General features: G+C 44.3%; 1 protein-coding gene across 1 annotated transcript in view; it reads right to left on the reverse strand.

Annotated features, from left to right (window-relative positions):
• The window catches only part of anks1b (ankyrin repeat and sterile alpha motif domain containing 1B), an 82,944-nt gene that overhangs the window by 20,729 nt on the left and 46,160 nt on the right, over window positions 1–16,055 (reverse strand). The window contains exons 16-18 of the mRNA XM_068754974.1: window positions 15,403–15,509; window positions 10,321–10,419; window positions 9,211–9,363 (exon numbers count right to left, since the gene is read on the reverse strand). Coding sequence (XP_068611075.1) covers window positions 9,211–9,363; window positions 10,321–10,419; window positions 15,403–15,509 — 359 coding nt within the window. The remainder of the gene's footprint in view (window positions 1–9,210; window positions 9,364–10,320; window positions 10,420–15,402; window positions 15,510–16,055) is intronic.

A 16,055-nucleotide genomic window follows, 5' to 3' on the forward strand; every position in this document is an offset into this window, starting at 1 on the left:
GTCGTCTTTGCATTGTTGCTCGGGATGTTGGCACTGCAGGTGCAGAAGGCCATCAGCTGTCTGTCACAGCCAGTCACGCATCAAGCATACAGATGCATGCTTTGTTTTGGGGGGGGGGGGGGGGCAGATGAGGATAATAGCATCCGTGAGTTTTTAGAAGAAGAACATCTTTGGATGGGATCATGCTTTCAATGCTTTTTGCACTCCGGCCATGAAGTCAGTCGTTACCCGCTAGTCTAAAATGAGTCGTTCTAAAAGTCAGACTGCACATATCCCATTTCTTGTAAAGGCCAGGTAAGCACAGACCTGGAATATTCCAGGTCAAACAGCCTGATGCATCTCCCTGAGGGGCAGCTATGCGGCCCCTCTGCCTCTCTCTTAATTATGCATGGGAGCAAATGCAGCAATTTTTAATTAATGCAAAGGAGGACTGCCGTACCCCGTGGGTATTATAGGTCTACTGATGCATAATCACAATCTGCAGATCGGGTCAGGATCATAATAATGATCATTCTGATTAATTGTGGATGGGTTAGAGTGGGGGAAATAGATCATTACCTGCAGCAATCCCTCAGCAGTGGAAAATGATGTTATGTGCCTTTTACGCACAAGGAACAACAGCTCACTACGTTAGCAGCACACTTCACATATCAAAAGCACTGTTATATTGACTTTGGACCAGAATAACATTGCATTTTTTTTACTTAAATATACCAACATGATTTTGTATTAATTAATATTTTACAGCATTTTGCACATCTGGAAGTTTACACAAGTAGTCCATTTTCATGTTGAGAAAAGCTTTCCTAATCATTTCTCATTTCACACGGGCATGCAAATGACGACGTCATGCAGACAATAGTGAATATACTTTACACCTGGCAGAAGATACATCCTTCAAAACCCCTCATGAAATCTGCCTGTGTCTGAATTCCCACTGTGAGTCTGCAGATAAGGTGTCAGCTCTATAAAAACTAACTCCCTGTTGATGATGCTAATAACTAAATGGTGTGAATTTGAAGTGTTAACCAAATGAATCATTTAACAACTGTCCGCTGTCTTTCTGATATTACTGCAAGCATAACCGATATGTTGCCCAAGTGCTGAAGTTACCGTATTAAAATTCTCTCTGAGCATCATCCATCATTCTGTGGGTTCTGTGGACCCCCTGCTGATTAATGCCAGTTACTGAACGGGAATCCATCGCTCCGATTAGCCGCTGCGACGATCAGATTAACAGGATGCGGGATTATGATTGATCGACCGGCGTCTGTGGTTAAAAACCACCCGGCAGGATTTCCAGTTCAATCTTTCCGTCTGCATCGCGAGAGGAAGGTGAATACTTTTCTTTCCACTGTCCTGCTGGGACTTGCCTCATTCTTTCCTTCTATTTAAATCCCACCAGGTCCTACTTTACTTCGTCTCACTCTCTGACGCCTTCCTTCCTTTTTGTTGGTATTAGAAAACAAGCGCGGACATGGACAAGATACATTTACTTATCATCTGGCTTGTTTGACTCTTGCCAGTGGATTGAAGAGAAGTTCATGAAGCCTTCAACTAAAGCATTCGTATTAATTATTGCTGCGTTCCCTTATAATCACATTAAGTGGGTAAAAAAGCATTTTCAGTCTCCACACGAAAGCAGATTAGCTTTTCTTCTTCTACTAGACATTTATGTTTCGGCTTTTATGTCTGCGAGACTCTTGCAAACTAGAGCAGACTTTTTTGTTCTCATCCCAGATGTTCGCCGTCCTCCGAGAGCATATCAGTGCATACAAATGAGAACAGGGCAGAAATTGGGACATCAGTAGTGAATCGAACGGTAGTAGTGATGGATTTTTCTTTCTCCATTTTGTTTCACCAAACCCAAACTGGACGTACAGAAAAGAATTGGAAATCTTAAAAAAAAAAAAAACACTTGATCTGAGATTGAATTTGAAAGTCTTGTGACAATTATATAAAAAGTTACTCAGATGGAATGAGAAGATTTTTTAATTCACGGGTACTAAATGTCTTGTGTCGGTTCTTCAATTCTTCAAATGACAAGTTTGCAGCAAACTTAAATTTCACCCGAAGCAGAGTCGATGCTTCGTTCTTTCAGGTGGCTCAAAAACAGACTCCTACAACCTCGATGCACAAAACACTCACCTGCAACACACACACGCACACACACACACACAGTCAGTAAATCCGCCGAGTCAGCAGTGTTGATTGAGCACCACGGATGGACGGATGGTTTCATATGTTGCAATCACCTCAGTCTCACAACACAAAGAAGTCAAAGAGGCTTAAATAAAACCTCAAGCGAAGAACAAAAGGCTCTTCATCGTATCCTGTTCTCTCTCTTCCCTCGTGCCTCTCAGTTTATTTATTACCTGAAATCCCTCTCTACCTTCGCCACTTCTTCTGCAGTGCTGCTTACCTCTCCTCAGCTCTGGACTTATCCCAAATGAAAGCCTGAAGAGTCGCCTTCAGTTCGCTCTCCTCTGCCACCTCCTGCGTTTTGTCGCTCTCTGCTCCTGTGCGGTCCAAGACAAGTGCCTCTTGCTTTTTCTCCTCCTTCTCCTCCTCCTCCTCCTCTTCTATGTTCAGCCAAGCATTCCTGGCTTTATTCCTTGCCTCCTCACCATCAGCTTTTGTCTCCCCTTCTCTTACTCTCACGCTGCAGATTACAAGCGCTCACCAACTCCTCCTCTTTCTTCGGCTTGCGGCAGCCAGACTACATCCTCTACATGCCTCTGCCTGAGCTCTCTCTCTCTCTCTCTACCCATACACCACACACACTCTATCTATCTCTACTCACTCGCTCTCCTCCTAGCCATCTTCCACCCCCCCCTCTCATTTCCATCTCCTCACTATGGAGACGCTGGGCCCATACAGAGACAAGCTCATGCTGGCACACTAGGGGTGTTAATGTGCTTATGTGCAGCATGAGTTGAGGCTGCTCGACAACAACAGCACCATTATGAAATTCCACGGAAAGTCCAAACTAGAATAGGACAGATCACGGCTAGCCCTCCCCCCCTTCTCTCGGTCTGAATGCTAAACTGAGCTAACTAGTTGTAAGTCGCGGCTTGATTGCAGGTTTTTTGCAAGAATATAAATAAGCAAATGGGCAACGATCACTTTATGGTCATTAGCATGCAAAAAAAACCTCTAATTGCAATGGAGGAGAAACAGCTCATTATGGCTTGAATCCAAATGTGACCCAAAATGCAAAAAACCAAATTGATTTAAAGGGCTAAATGTTTGACAAAGGCTCCTACGATCTGTAAAAACCTCCACACTGGTCATTAAAACACTTACTGGGATTTACTGGGTGAGCTAGGGAAGGGAAAGTCAAGAAATAAACTGCATTCATAATGAGCGGTTCACAGCCCTAACCCCTACGCTACCATGGCAACCCCTGATGCTACAGGAACTACAGGTAACCAAACCAACCAATTATATTTGTGTAAAATCTATTCCAACTTTAACTCCTGGAAATCTTTCACTGTTTGACTGGAACGAAAGCCCCCCCCCCCCGTGAGCTATGACGCTGCGCAAGGAATGACGTTCCCTGTTCGCCTACACACGCAGACAAGTTGAGACATTTAGCAGGAAATACCTCACAGCAGCCAAACGCCAGAGCTCATTATACTCTTTTGTAATATTCCTTTAGGCCTAGATGAACGTCATCAATAAGCTGATTAGTGTAATGAATCAATATATGCAGGGTGTTTTAGTCACATTGATAAATATCCTTTTCTGGGAAATAAATGATGTTTAAGAATTTACGAAATTATGAAACCCGACTCACTCACTCATGTCCTGTGCTCACTATCATCTTACACCAGCGCACAACTGTGTGCGTGTGTGTGTGTGTGCCGGTTCGGTGCATTCTGTTTAACATTGGTGCATGTGTTTATTGTGTGAGTGCAAGTGGCGCAGAAATGAAATCCAATCTCCAGCGGCTGACGTCATTCCGACTATTCCTGTCTACTCCTGTGATCCAGGAGCAGAAAAACCAAAGATAGTGCATGACTCCTCCATGCCTACAATAAATTCAAATATACCTCCAAGATGGAAAAGAGCACTCGGATATGTGAAATATTTGTCAGACATAACAGTACTACTCCTTGAAATTTGAGGAGAACCAGGAAACTGATCAGTAACAAACAGGACAATCTCATCCAGTGGCTCGATTTGAGCGTTTGATCCAATCTGCAGTAAAAAGAGGAAGAGAAACCTCAGAATTCAGTTTACTCGTAATGTTCTTGTTTTAAAGGTAGTAACCCCTAAAATGGAACATTTTCAACAGCTTTGCAACAACTGATCAAATTCTTGTCATTTTTGGAAGGAAATTTATGAAAAGATAATTTTATTCAAAGTACTAATTGCATCTCCATCAGTGCCCACAGACTCATTAATCCCTGTTTATTGCTGCGCCATTAACAAATGAGGCTGTTGGTCATGAAGCAGCTACAGGTTCAGAGGAATCGGATGGGGGGGGGGGGTCACACATATTCTCTCTTGATACCTCCTACACCATCTCCAGAACAGTGAGCACTACAGCAGGAAGTGCAAACACCAAATAAGGCTGCGGGAGTCGGCTGATGTCGGCAGGCAGGGCCGGTGAAGTACGCTGCAGTCCTGAGGCGAATCCACCCACGTGGAAGCTCGCTCCTTTCCACACATGCGGCGCATTAAGCATACAGAAGCGTCACGTGTTCCAAGCGCACCGGCTGAATCAACCAAGGGTGCAACAGCCTCGGATAGATATGGGAACAGGCACGTGAATCCACGGTGGGTTAAACTAGTTAACAGAAGTGCGGGTGCATGTGTGGAGGTATCACTGTCCGATGTACGGGGTTTAATCCTGAAGTGCCTGAAGGAAGGCAGGAACCATCTGGTATCGGGAGACAATCTGTCCATTTGGAGAGGTGACAAAGAAGGTGATAAGTACAGGAACACACACACACACACACACACACACACACACACACAGAAATGCAACGTATTTGGAGCAGTGTCAGAAAGAAATAAAAAAAGATCCACCACACACACATACACATTTCATTTATACCAAGTGCACACATCGCGAGTCTCTATGGTAACTAGTAGCCGTCATAGCAACCGATTACAAGCAGCAAAAGAAAGGCTGAACTCGCATGACTGTCCCAGATTCTTTTTTCCTGGTTCTGTTACTTATCAATGTGCTGCAGAATTAGTCAGGTGGAGGTTTTCAGAACTCATTTCCAGATTGCGTTGTGTTCATATACCTCCTGAAATGTCCTGTTGTAGTAACGGTGGGGAACGCAGAGACAAGTCAGACCCATGTGGGAGAATCATTCACTCAGGCGCAGTGTGCACCAACAGGCCGTAGCCTGTAAGCCACGTATGTGCATGAAGAAGCAAACGTCTACTGGTCAGTGAAAATGAGGGTGTCGCAAAGAATAAAGATCACTTTCTTTATATTTCTATCGTCGAGTGCCTTCAAAGTAAAACTTCACCGCCTGTCAGAAGAAGTTGCTGTAATTTTACTCCAATGTATTTACCTGACAGTTTTTTTTATAGTAGTTAATTCACATATTAATAAGATTCTACATGCAAAATCTATGATAATCCTTTACAGCCTAGATCCCCAATCAGCAACAATGAGACACTTTTAAGACTTTCTTTAGGGGGGGGGGGGGTCACTAATATCAAGGATTGTTCCTGGAGGACCAGAAAGTATCTCTCCAGCAGCTCGGCCGTCGCTTTCTAAAAAGAAATCCATTTCTAATTGCTTCGCTCTGGGCTCGCCGAGGCCTCACCTGAAATGAGAACAACCTGCCGCCTCAAAGATGCTGCATCGAGACAAGGTTCTGCAGCTGAACAGAGAGGCAGCAGCGCCACCATGTGGATTCATCCAGGACGTGTCTGCAAGCTCGCTGCACTGCAGGTAAAGGAATCTGCATACGAGGAGACACTTCAGCTCTTATTGGATTAAATAGAAACTCTTAAATTCAAGCAAGCAAACATTGGGATGTGTTTTCGAAGGATTATACAGATCTGATTGAAAAAAAGATTTACTTTATTTTCATAATCTTTACAGCGTCTCCTCCATCCCGTCAATCAGCAATTGAGTAAAGTTGAGAAACTTCTCCTGAACAATAAAGCCAGACAAAGGCTGATCAGATTGACCTTCAACATGCCGGCTCATCTAATATGAAGCTTTACAGAGTCAACATGTCAGTCGGATCCAGCCAGGACGTTCCCCGATGAGCCTCTCACAGCCTGGATTGAGCCCTGAAGCTTCAGAGAGCAGGACTTTACGACAGTAAATTATTCCTGCGATGATTGACAGATCTCACCAGGAGATTTGTGATATCATGGGTCGACTGATGGATAATAATATCACGGCATTATTGCATTCTCAAGTATCTGATACAGTCCTCGAAATTAGTTTGGGTAAAAAAAAAAGAAAGGATGCAACGCATCTCACTGAAGACTATGACGGATGCTTATAGCAAATGGGTCGGATAATAACTTTAGGCAAATAGGCAAATAATACGCAGATGCTGGGGTAAACATAATCGCCCCGATGGAGTAAATTAACATGCAGCGAGATGACGAAAACTAAAAGGCTCAAATAAGAGAAAACTATAGTCCTGAGTCCTGTAGAAAATTGGCCTGTAGTCTCCCACAGTTTGGGAAGATGAAGATAGATGCTATCATGACTTTAACTGATGGTTCAAGGTGCAAAGAAGATTCCGATCGTAACACAAGAGAGAGTCCACTGATGTCCTTCCTGTGATCTGTTAACCTGGACAAGGTGCGACAGAAGTGAGTCGACCCCGACGAGAAGCCGGAGTGACCTACGTCTTCCTCACACCCTCCATACTGCATGGAGACTGCGAGGTGGTTGCGCCGGCTCTCTGTCTGCAGTACGTTGTGATCATGTGCGTTTGTGTTGAAAGGCAGGGCTAAAAAGTGTTCCCATAATCCCACGACAGCAGGGCGGCGCACATGTGACCAATCAAAAGGACAAAACCACGCTTGCGTCTTTCTATTTTAAAATGCTCCAACGATGCTTAACACTCTCCCCTCGTCTCCCCTGACTCCGCAGCATCTGTTGCCCATGGCGATTATCCGGCGATTACATGAAAGCAGCCACCAAATTCTATTCGGACTCGTCGTCCTCTTTGTGTCTATCTCTCTCGCCCCATCTCCTCGTCTCACATCTATGTCCTTCACCGTGTTGTTGTTTCATCCCCCCCCCGCCCCCCCGCTACACACCTCTCTGGCAGAGTTGTGGCCTCTACATCACCCTAGAGACTACTTCACTGACTGCACTGCAGTACACACAGACACACACACACACACACACACACACACACACGTATGCACTCACATCTCACACACTCATAACAATGCTCCGGATCTGCATCTGATTAATTGAGTGTATGTCCAATAGACACCTAGACATGTGTGACGGGCCTGGTTTACAATCTGTTTGAATTTGTCCCAAACGTATTACATGGGGGTCAAGGTCAGGTTCTTTATAGAACTCAAGATGCCCTGGGATTCATTCAATGTGAAATTTACTTCTCCGGAAATTACATGTCAAGATTTCTTTGATAAATGTAAGTAAAGTCTACTAAAATATCTGATATTACAGAATGTGTTCAAATGTGTGCTGTTGGCTTCTCCAATCGCTTTATCAACTGTTGTGATAAAAAAGACTGAAAGTGGCCCCCGGGGCCCCAAAGGTCAAGGCTCAGGAGACACTTTAAACTTTATCTTTACACCTGCTGGTGTAAAAGCAGCAGGATTACTCCAAAAACCTGTGAATGGTCTGATCTGGATCTGATCAAAAGCAATACTTTGATCACTCACAGGAAAATCCACTGCTACGAGATAACACATAATTATGTAACAGATTTGCAATTGAGATCAAGATGTAGCTGAGAAAGTGCTGATTTGTATTGAAATGCATTGAAATATCAGTGGAGGAAAAATAACTATTAAAGAGAAGTGAAGTTTAATTCAGCCACATTTTGCACACATGATCATGCATGAACGCTTTCTCTAACTCACACATGCATCCGCACACACACACACCAGCGCAGCATGTGGGCGACATCCCCGGCACTGCGAAACATCTTGCATCCCACATGCTTATATAACTCCCTCTCCATCTCCTCCAGCTGATCACCCATCGCTGCGAAGGAAAAGCACCCCCGTCTTGCTCCCCCCCCTCCTGCTGAAATAAGCCGGGCGGGTGCCCACTCGGCAATCAGGCGTGATTTCGTTACACTCGGAGCATCAAAGGGACGCATCGCTCCGATCAGATCAGAGTGCAGCAAATCCCATCCCCGCTAAAGATTTTATGTTGCTAAAAAGAATTTTGAATCATAAAGCCCGCACCACTTGTGACAACATAGGAGCTCAAATGTCAAACCTTGTTATCATCCAGCGTTCCTGATATTTGCAGAGTGAATTCAATCACTGGGAAGCAGCTGCAGAGGTTAGCATCTGCAGCCACACAAGAAGCTGCTTTCACAAGAGGCCAAGCTAAAAGCAAATATGCGCCGACTTTCTCTCAGCATGCACTGCAGAGTAATGAGGACAAATGTCACCGCGCCGGCACCCTCGCCATGCTCCCCACAGAGGGAACGTTAACTTTGAACTTCTGCCATGTTTTAGACAGAAACGCAAAAGAAGAGGACTGGAGATTGTCCTGATGTTTGGATCTTTACTGAGACACCGAGGTGGGAGATGAGGACGGGTAGTATAAAGACAACATCACTTTAGTGAAAAGTGTGAGCAATGTAAGCAAGTGAAATAGTTTTTTATTTTAAACAAAAAAAGTAGTTAAGAAAAGCTATAACACCCTGAAAGACCCTAAAAACTACATCTCTAGTCTCTGCGTGGCTCTTCCTAATGAAGACACACAAATATAACGTGTTTTAATCGTGTCTTTCCACAAAGATAAGAGACAAGAAAGACATATTAGGCTGAGATGTCTTGACTTCAAACTCTTTTTCCTTTCCTACATTTCCCATGAGTCTCGGTGCCCTGACTGCTAATGAAGCTGTGAAATGTGCTTGAAAACTCCACATATTTAGTTTGAAGGAAATAACTCCAAGACAGAGACGCAGATGATTTCATATCTATAAAATGCGATTATGAATGACTGTTTTCCATCACCCAGAGACAGGAAGGGAAAACGACGACGTGACTTACATTGATGAGCTCGATCTCCCAGATCTTCTTCACCAGTTCCATGGAGGTGTAGCCGTTGATGAGGAAGGACTTTGTGTAGTCGCCGAGCTCCAGTGACTCCAGCCACTCCGCCACCGACGTGGGGTTGTTGCCATCGTAACCGACGGGCCGCACCTTCAACGCAGACAGAAAGACATGCACGATTTTAACGTTTCCGTTACTCCTCCTCCAGTGTGCACGAAAAATATCTGGGACTGCTGTGCTAACATTTGATAATGTCTCTGCAATATCATTTCATTTTGTTAATTTGTCTTCCTCCAAGTTCTAATACATACAGCGACGCTGTTGGGGAAATGTGCTTTCCTGCCCAGATGATGTCTCTCACCTTCAACCAGGAGCTCTGGGGTAAAACAGCTGGCATCACATGCACGCTGCACTGCGGAATACAAGCCTACTTCTTATGCAACATGACATCTGTTTGATTCCTTTGCCACTATATTTGATTGCTGTGTTGCAAATTTGTCGTTTGCCGTCATTCTGCTGCAACATCTCTGGATGTTAAACAGCTTCTCCAGTTCAACGGAGCACAGGAAGCTTTAACCGAATTAATTTGTCAGAAAGAGCACGGATTCATGCCGGATTTGGATCCTTTACGTACATATTTGCAGGCACAAGCCAAGTATTTGTGGGGAGAATAGGACGCTGACAGCAGAGGATTCATGCTTTGCGTGAAGGCCTTACATTCAGCAGGAGGGCAGGCTAAGGTTCCAAGCTTCTACTTTCTGCCCTCTCTTTTACACACAATATTCACAATATTTGAGCGTCCTTTCTCTCTTGCCCAAAGAAACGCATTTAACCTTAGGCAAAACGTTCCTCAATCACTTCATGCATTTTTATTTTTCCTTCTTCTATTATTTCAAAAGCCCGTGGTTCCTTTTAAAGCAGCTGCCGGTAAACTGCGAGCAGCGATCTGGCTCATCATATTCTTAGTCTGTCGTCAAGATTGGCAGCAGGAAGAAACACCAGCCGGCGACTGGCATTGCAGTAAAGACTCGAGAAGATAGCCTTAGATTTAACGGATGCCACTCAGAGACGCTCTCATTACAGCGTGTGATTGGCTGCAGCACTGACCCTTGGCAGCAGTCGTATGGCCTGTAAGAGACGTTGTCTGTGGGCTGAGTTGAGGATCCCAATCTCCAGCAGATCCTGGTCCTCCACCACGTTGCTGCCCTGCAGAACAGTGAAATAAAACACTGGTTTCAGCGAGCATCTTTCACACAGAGCCAACAAATACAGCAGTGTGTGCTAGCAGACTGCTTAAATGAAGTTAACACCATCACTGCACTCTGAAAGACCAAACCGATTGAAATCACAAGTACGTTTCTGCTGAACGATTTCGAGTGCATGCTGCGCAGCTTTAGGCGTTTGCATATGCATTTTCTTGTGTTCCATTATCGAATGAAAGTCAAGTCTCTGATCCTCAAAGCTGTTTGAACTGCTTGATAAAAATGTAACAACATAAACTAATTACACTGGCAGTAAACACGCCTAAGAAATAGGCCTTAAAATAAAGCAGCAGCAGAGACACACACACACACACTCAAAATAAACTTTTTAATTCCAGGTTGGACATGGATGTTGTCTAGTTTTCACAACAGGGTCAAGAGAAATCTCCATTTAATTGGCTTTAAAAAGATTTAGCCACCAATTTAGAATCTGAAGTGAGATCATCACAGTCAAATAAAGATATTTACATCCTAATTGGAGGGGCTGCGAGCCGGTCAAGACCTGGCAAGCGAGGAAAAATATCAAACATCTCAGAAAGGTGAAGGAAAATGTTGGGAAGCTGGAGCAGCGCCGGCGTTAACGTGCCAGTGCCCAAAAGGTTAGCCAGGGATTTGTTTTGCGTTAAGAAGAATCCTTGAGCAAAGCGTCTAATTTAGGGATCACTCTGAGCTGCTGCTGCAGAATTTATACTGGGAATTACCCCCCCCCCCCCATTCAAAACTGTTGAAGAACTACTCGCTTAAAAATAGGGCAGCCATTCATAAAATAAAATCAATAAAAAATTTACTAAGCTCACTTAACTACTACTTCCGTAGCTCATCCTTCTCTCCTTTCTCTACCAGGGAGAGAACGGCTCCGTGCACAAGCCGGTTCACAGGCTAATTAATAAAGCGCACGTTGGTGGGATTCAAAGGCATAGAGACGTAAGACTTAGACTTTTTCTCTTAAAATTACATTCAGCCAATATCTATAAGGTGCACGTGACGGATCACAGCGCAGATATCGCAGGGACACGCCCATGTTACCTGGACACGCCCATGTTACCTGTTGTCTCTGAGATTTATGGACAGTTATTCCAACTGCACATGTGTGATAAATCCAAAAAAACACTCGGCATGCAGCGTCCGTATCAACACTGACAATCTATTTTGCAGGTGGAGGAAGGTGTTTAGCATCCACAGCATTGACAGAACAGCCGTGGCCTGTGATTGGCTTGTTGTCACCTGCTTGACGACAGCGGTCACAGTCGCAATGCAGGAATTATAATGCATGCGTCTCTATAAGGAATTGAGGAAGACGAGGGCTGGGGCAGAACTAATATTACTGATAGTGAGGCTTAAACAGCCTGATTGGCACAAATAATGCTCAGTCCGCTCCATCTCCTCCACTCCTCCCATCGTTTACTTCTATCACTGTGCTGCCTTGCACTTCAAAGTGCGTCCATAAATATACATTTAGCATATGTGAAGAAACCGTGGCATTTGTGATATTTGTTTTCAACTATAATGAATTCCTTTGTCGAGAATTTTATTCATGCGGCGTCGCATTTGAAGAAAATACGCATTGTGGTGATATTTTATTCCAAAAATTGTTGTCTCCTCCCCCTCTGGGGAAATGTTTTGTCAAAGTGATTTCACTATCATGGCTCACGGCTGCTGCTTCAGTGCCACCCTGCACCAATTTCTGCGTCTGCCATCCAGGCCACAAAAAAACAACAACAACATGAGCTGAAGAGAGGTTTAGCCAAATGTAACTGTTTGTTGGGTTTGACGTGTGTTAACAGGATCTGTGCAGCATCTTTTAGAGGACTAAACATGGTCGATGGGGTCTTTGCTGCAGAGCTCTTTTTTTTTATTTATTATTTCCTGCTTGCATTTGGACGAATGCATCATGTTGGAACTGAAATGACAACTGTTTGAGATTCTGAGTCCAACTGAAATCACAATTAGTCAATATTCGTATATTAGCAGGAAATTAAATGGAGAACAATGAAATGTGTGAAATGTGGCACTTCTGATAATGAGCTGTTCCCCTCAGATTTGCAGAGTGTTAGCATCTCTCAGCTCAATATTTAGCCAGACATCATGAGATTTGATCTCCCTTTCTAAATCCAGTGGGCTGCTCCACACCCACTCTGACGACCCCATTTGCAAACGGATCACATGTGCTGATGAACTTGAAATGAAATGAAATAGAAGAATGATCCTTTTCTTTTCTGTCAGATGGCGACTTCCTTCTGTTTGAACCTGGCATCTAACTTCATTTTCCATACCGAGTGGTGCTTAAATTAATTTCACCCTCTCCTTGAATAATCTGAGCACCACAGATACCACAATCGCTTACATTTGTTTGTGGCAGCTAAGTTTTGGAGTTTTACTATGTCCATGATTGGTCACAACAAAAAACAACATAAAAAGACTCAGGAAGAGCCTTGAAGCTTTTATTCTCTCTCTCTGTTCAATATTATTTGTATCCAAAGGCATTTCAGATTATTGAGAAACGCTTGTTGACAAGGCTCTCAGAAGTACGGCCAAAAAAACGCCGGTGACGGGAAACTGAAAAATACGTGGGCATGCTGATATGACAGGATGTGAGAGTAGGAACGTTAGTAAAAGGACAGTTTTCCTGTGGATATTTTAAATAGAGGAGAAATATTCTGAGCTAACAAATACTGTCACGAAGCTGCTGCAGCTGCTGGACTTGCCGCTGTGGGAACCAGATGTGGCCTGATGTAAGCAGATAGAAATGGCATAAAAGCACATTTGAGTGCAATAAAAATAGCGATTGCATCTTGCAAGAGGCAATCTAAGCTAAACGGCAAAAGCGTTGATTCAATTAGGTTGTGATTCCATTCACTCACAGGTGACGGGATGAATTGACTAAATTGGACATCCTGTTCTGCTTGAAGTAACTTTCAGCTCTTCTTTCTCATTAGCGTAGCAACAGGCAGCTCTTTTAGAGACAGCACGCAGATCAAGTCGGCGATTTGCTGGTGAACTGGCGCAGTTAGAAGCTTAAGAGCTGCAACAGATATTTCCCTCAGGCATCGGCTAAACGCTGAACGTCACCAGGAGGCCCGGAACGCTCCAAATGAGACAGTTCGCCGATGCCAGGCAACTTCATATGCCGGAACTCGTAGAGCTTAAAGCTCGTTGTGCCGTCTCGCTGTGCAGAAAGTAAATCGACTGCTTTCAGTTTTCATTCAGTTCCATGCTAATTCGTGGACAAGACAATTAGCTGGCATATAATTAAACTACCAGGTTCAGGAAAATGCAACAACTATTTTCAACTTTGCACTTCATTTAGGAATTCATGGACATTTTTATGTTTTCTTGCAAACTCTACACTGGAATGACATAATAAAGAATCTGTAGAAAACATTCCGACACGTATTCACCTCAGTGTCTGCAAGGAGTTTAACTGCATATCTTACCATCTTAATGCATACATTTACTGCATTACTTTGTTTATTTTTTTGTATAAACAATGTTAATATTAACATACCAATAATGATTTAGAAAACTGAATTGACATAAGGACAAAAATGAGGAATATGGGAAGGACGGCGGATAAAAAAAAAATAGAAAGAGAATAGAGAAAGGACAATTGGTCTGTGTATTATGATTATGTGAAAAAATAGAGCAGAGAAAATGTCGACAACGGTTTCCTCAAACAGACGCACAATTAATGCCGACTTCCTGACTGCTTACCAAACCAATTAATCCAGAATGAATCCTCGAGGATGTGGCAGGGAGAGTGACCAATAAAAATAACGATACAGCCCGACCACGTGAGGGAGAAACACGCGAAAAAAAGACAGTGTCTGATTTCCTTCCTGTTACCAGGGAAACCAAACGAATTGATGCAGGTCACACTGAATGGAGGACCAGAATGCAAACATAAATACGCATAGAAACGCAAACGTACTTCATGGAAGGAAATTATCTTAACATGCCTTTTAAGCTGAAGCTGATGCTATAAAATAAACGTAAAAATAAGGCGAATAGAATCCCTATCAAGTACAGAATATTTACTCTCCTCTGCCGGTTGAAATATACCAGTATGATGCTTCCAAGCCCCTTTGGATAAACCCTTAAATATTTATTCCTCATTTGTCCTAAAAAGTTGTCATCTTGGGAGGCATGTGGTTTGTTTTTTTTGCCCAGCGGCGACAATCTGAGAACTCATCCAGTCAGCATCCTCCTCCTGCTGCGCCTCCCTTCTTCCTGCCCCTGATGCAGCTCCTCTCGACATGTCATCATCACTTCTATCCGCTCTCTCCGGCTTTCATCGCTCGCTTGCCACGAATCCTCCGAACCCACGCCTTTGTGCACACCCACACCGACGTCAAAATAGAGTTTGTGAATGTGCAACGATCCTGCGAGTTCCTCTGCCTATGTCATCAGCAGATGAACGGGGCTGTCAGATGAAAGAGAATCGGGCTGCATTCGGATTCGCACGCTACAGGTGGTTGCGTCTCTGTGCACGGTAACGACTGTGCACAGAGTGCAAACCTTGAAACGAGCGTCTTTTTGCCGTGCATTTTTGTTTTTTTGTGCTGTGTGAGCATGCTTGTGTACAGCTTGATGCTGGAGATGTGGCGTAGGATCTCAGTGCGTAGGAGGACCTCACATGGCATCAGTGGGGAGAGGAAATGATTCGAATGGAAAGAAATGTAATAAATGAAAGCAATCAGAGTGAAGGAGGAGACTAGTCATGGTAATCAGCGCAAAGCAATCTATGAGATATGTTCAGATGCACCCAGGAGAGCAGAAAGAGCCTGGAGGGAGGTGATGGATAAAGAGAGATTACATTTAAGGCATGGAAAAGGAAAGAGAAAAGGAGCATATCCCAGCCAAACTCTCAACATCACAATCTCTCCTGCCTCTATTTACAAAAGAAAAACCTCAGAAAACAGGCACTCACCATGAACTGGACGTTGTCAAATCCATTAGCCAGCAGGTGGTTCTCATACTGGACCAGGCCGATGGAGTCCAGCCACTGGCCCACGGACTGCAGCGGGCAGCGTGGACCTATGAGGGGGTGGAGGGGCAAACGCTTCAGTAGGGAGTAGCCATCCACCCGGTAGCAGCGGCAGTCCGGCTGAGACAGCTGGCACTGCCACATCATGTTATGGCGGGCAAAGTGGCTGTCGAAAGAGCCCGCCATGGTTTTGACGAGTCTTTTGGCAAGGCAGCAGGGAGGAGGAGAATGAACAAGGGAGTTTGTAAAAAAAAAAAAGGGAGGTGATAAAAGAAGGAGGAGAAAAGAAAGAGGGGGAGGCTATGCTACAGGCATGGTGAGGAAGGAGGAGGTCAGCGTGCAAGCAGGCAACGAGGCAACAAGCAGGATAGGATGTCCAGATGCGGCTTTCCCTGAATCCAGCCGGAAGGAGGGGCGGGCGAGGGATGAAGTTGTATCCAGAAAAGGTTTTCCGTCCTGGGGAGTAAATCCCGCTGGAGATGGGTGTCGGATACGAGGAATAAATCCTTGAGAAAACGCAGCAGACTGTGTGTTTGTCGCTCACAGCACCACAGCAGCTTTCTTTTTCAGCTGTTGCGCTCGCTTGGCTGCTCCCC

Source organism: Brachionichthys hirsutus, chromosome 22 (genome assembly GCF_040956055.1).
Source record: "Brachionichthys hirsutus isolate HB-005 chromosome 22, CSIRO-AGI_Bhir_v1, whole genome shotgun sequence".
Lineage (NCBI taxonomy): Eukaryota > Metazoa > Chordata > Actinopteri > Lophiiformes > Brachionichthyidae > Brachionichthys > Brachionichthys hirsutus.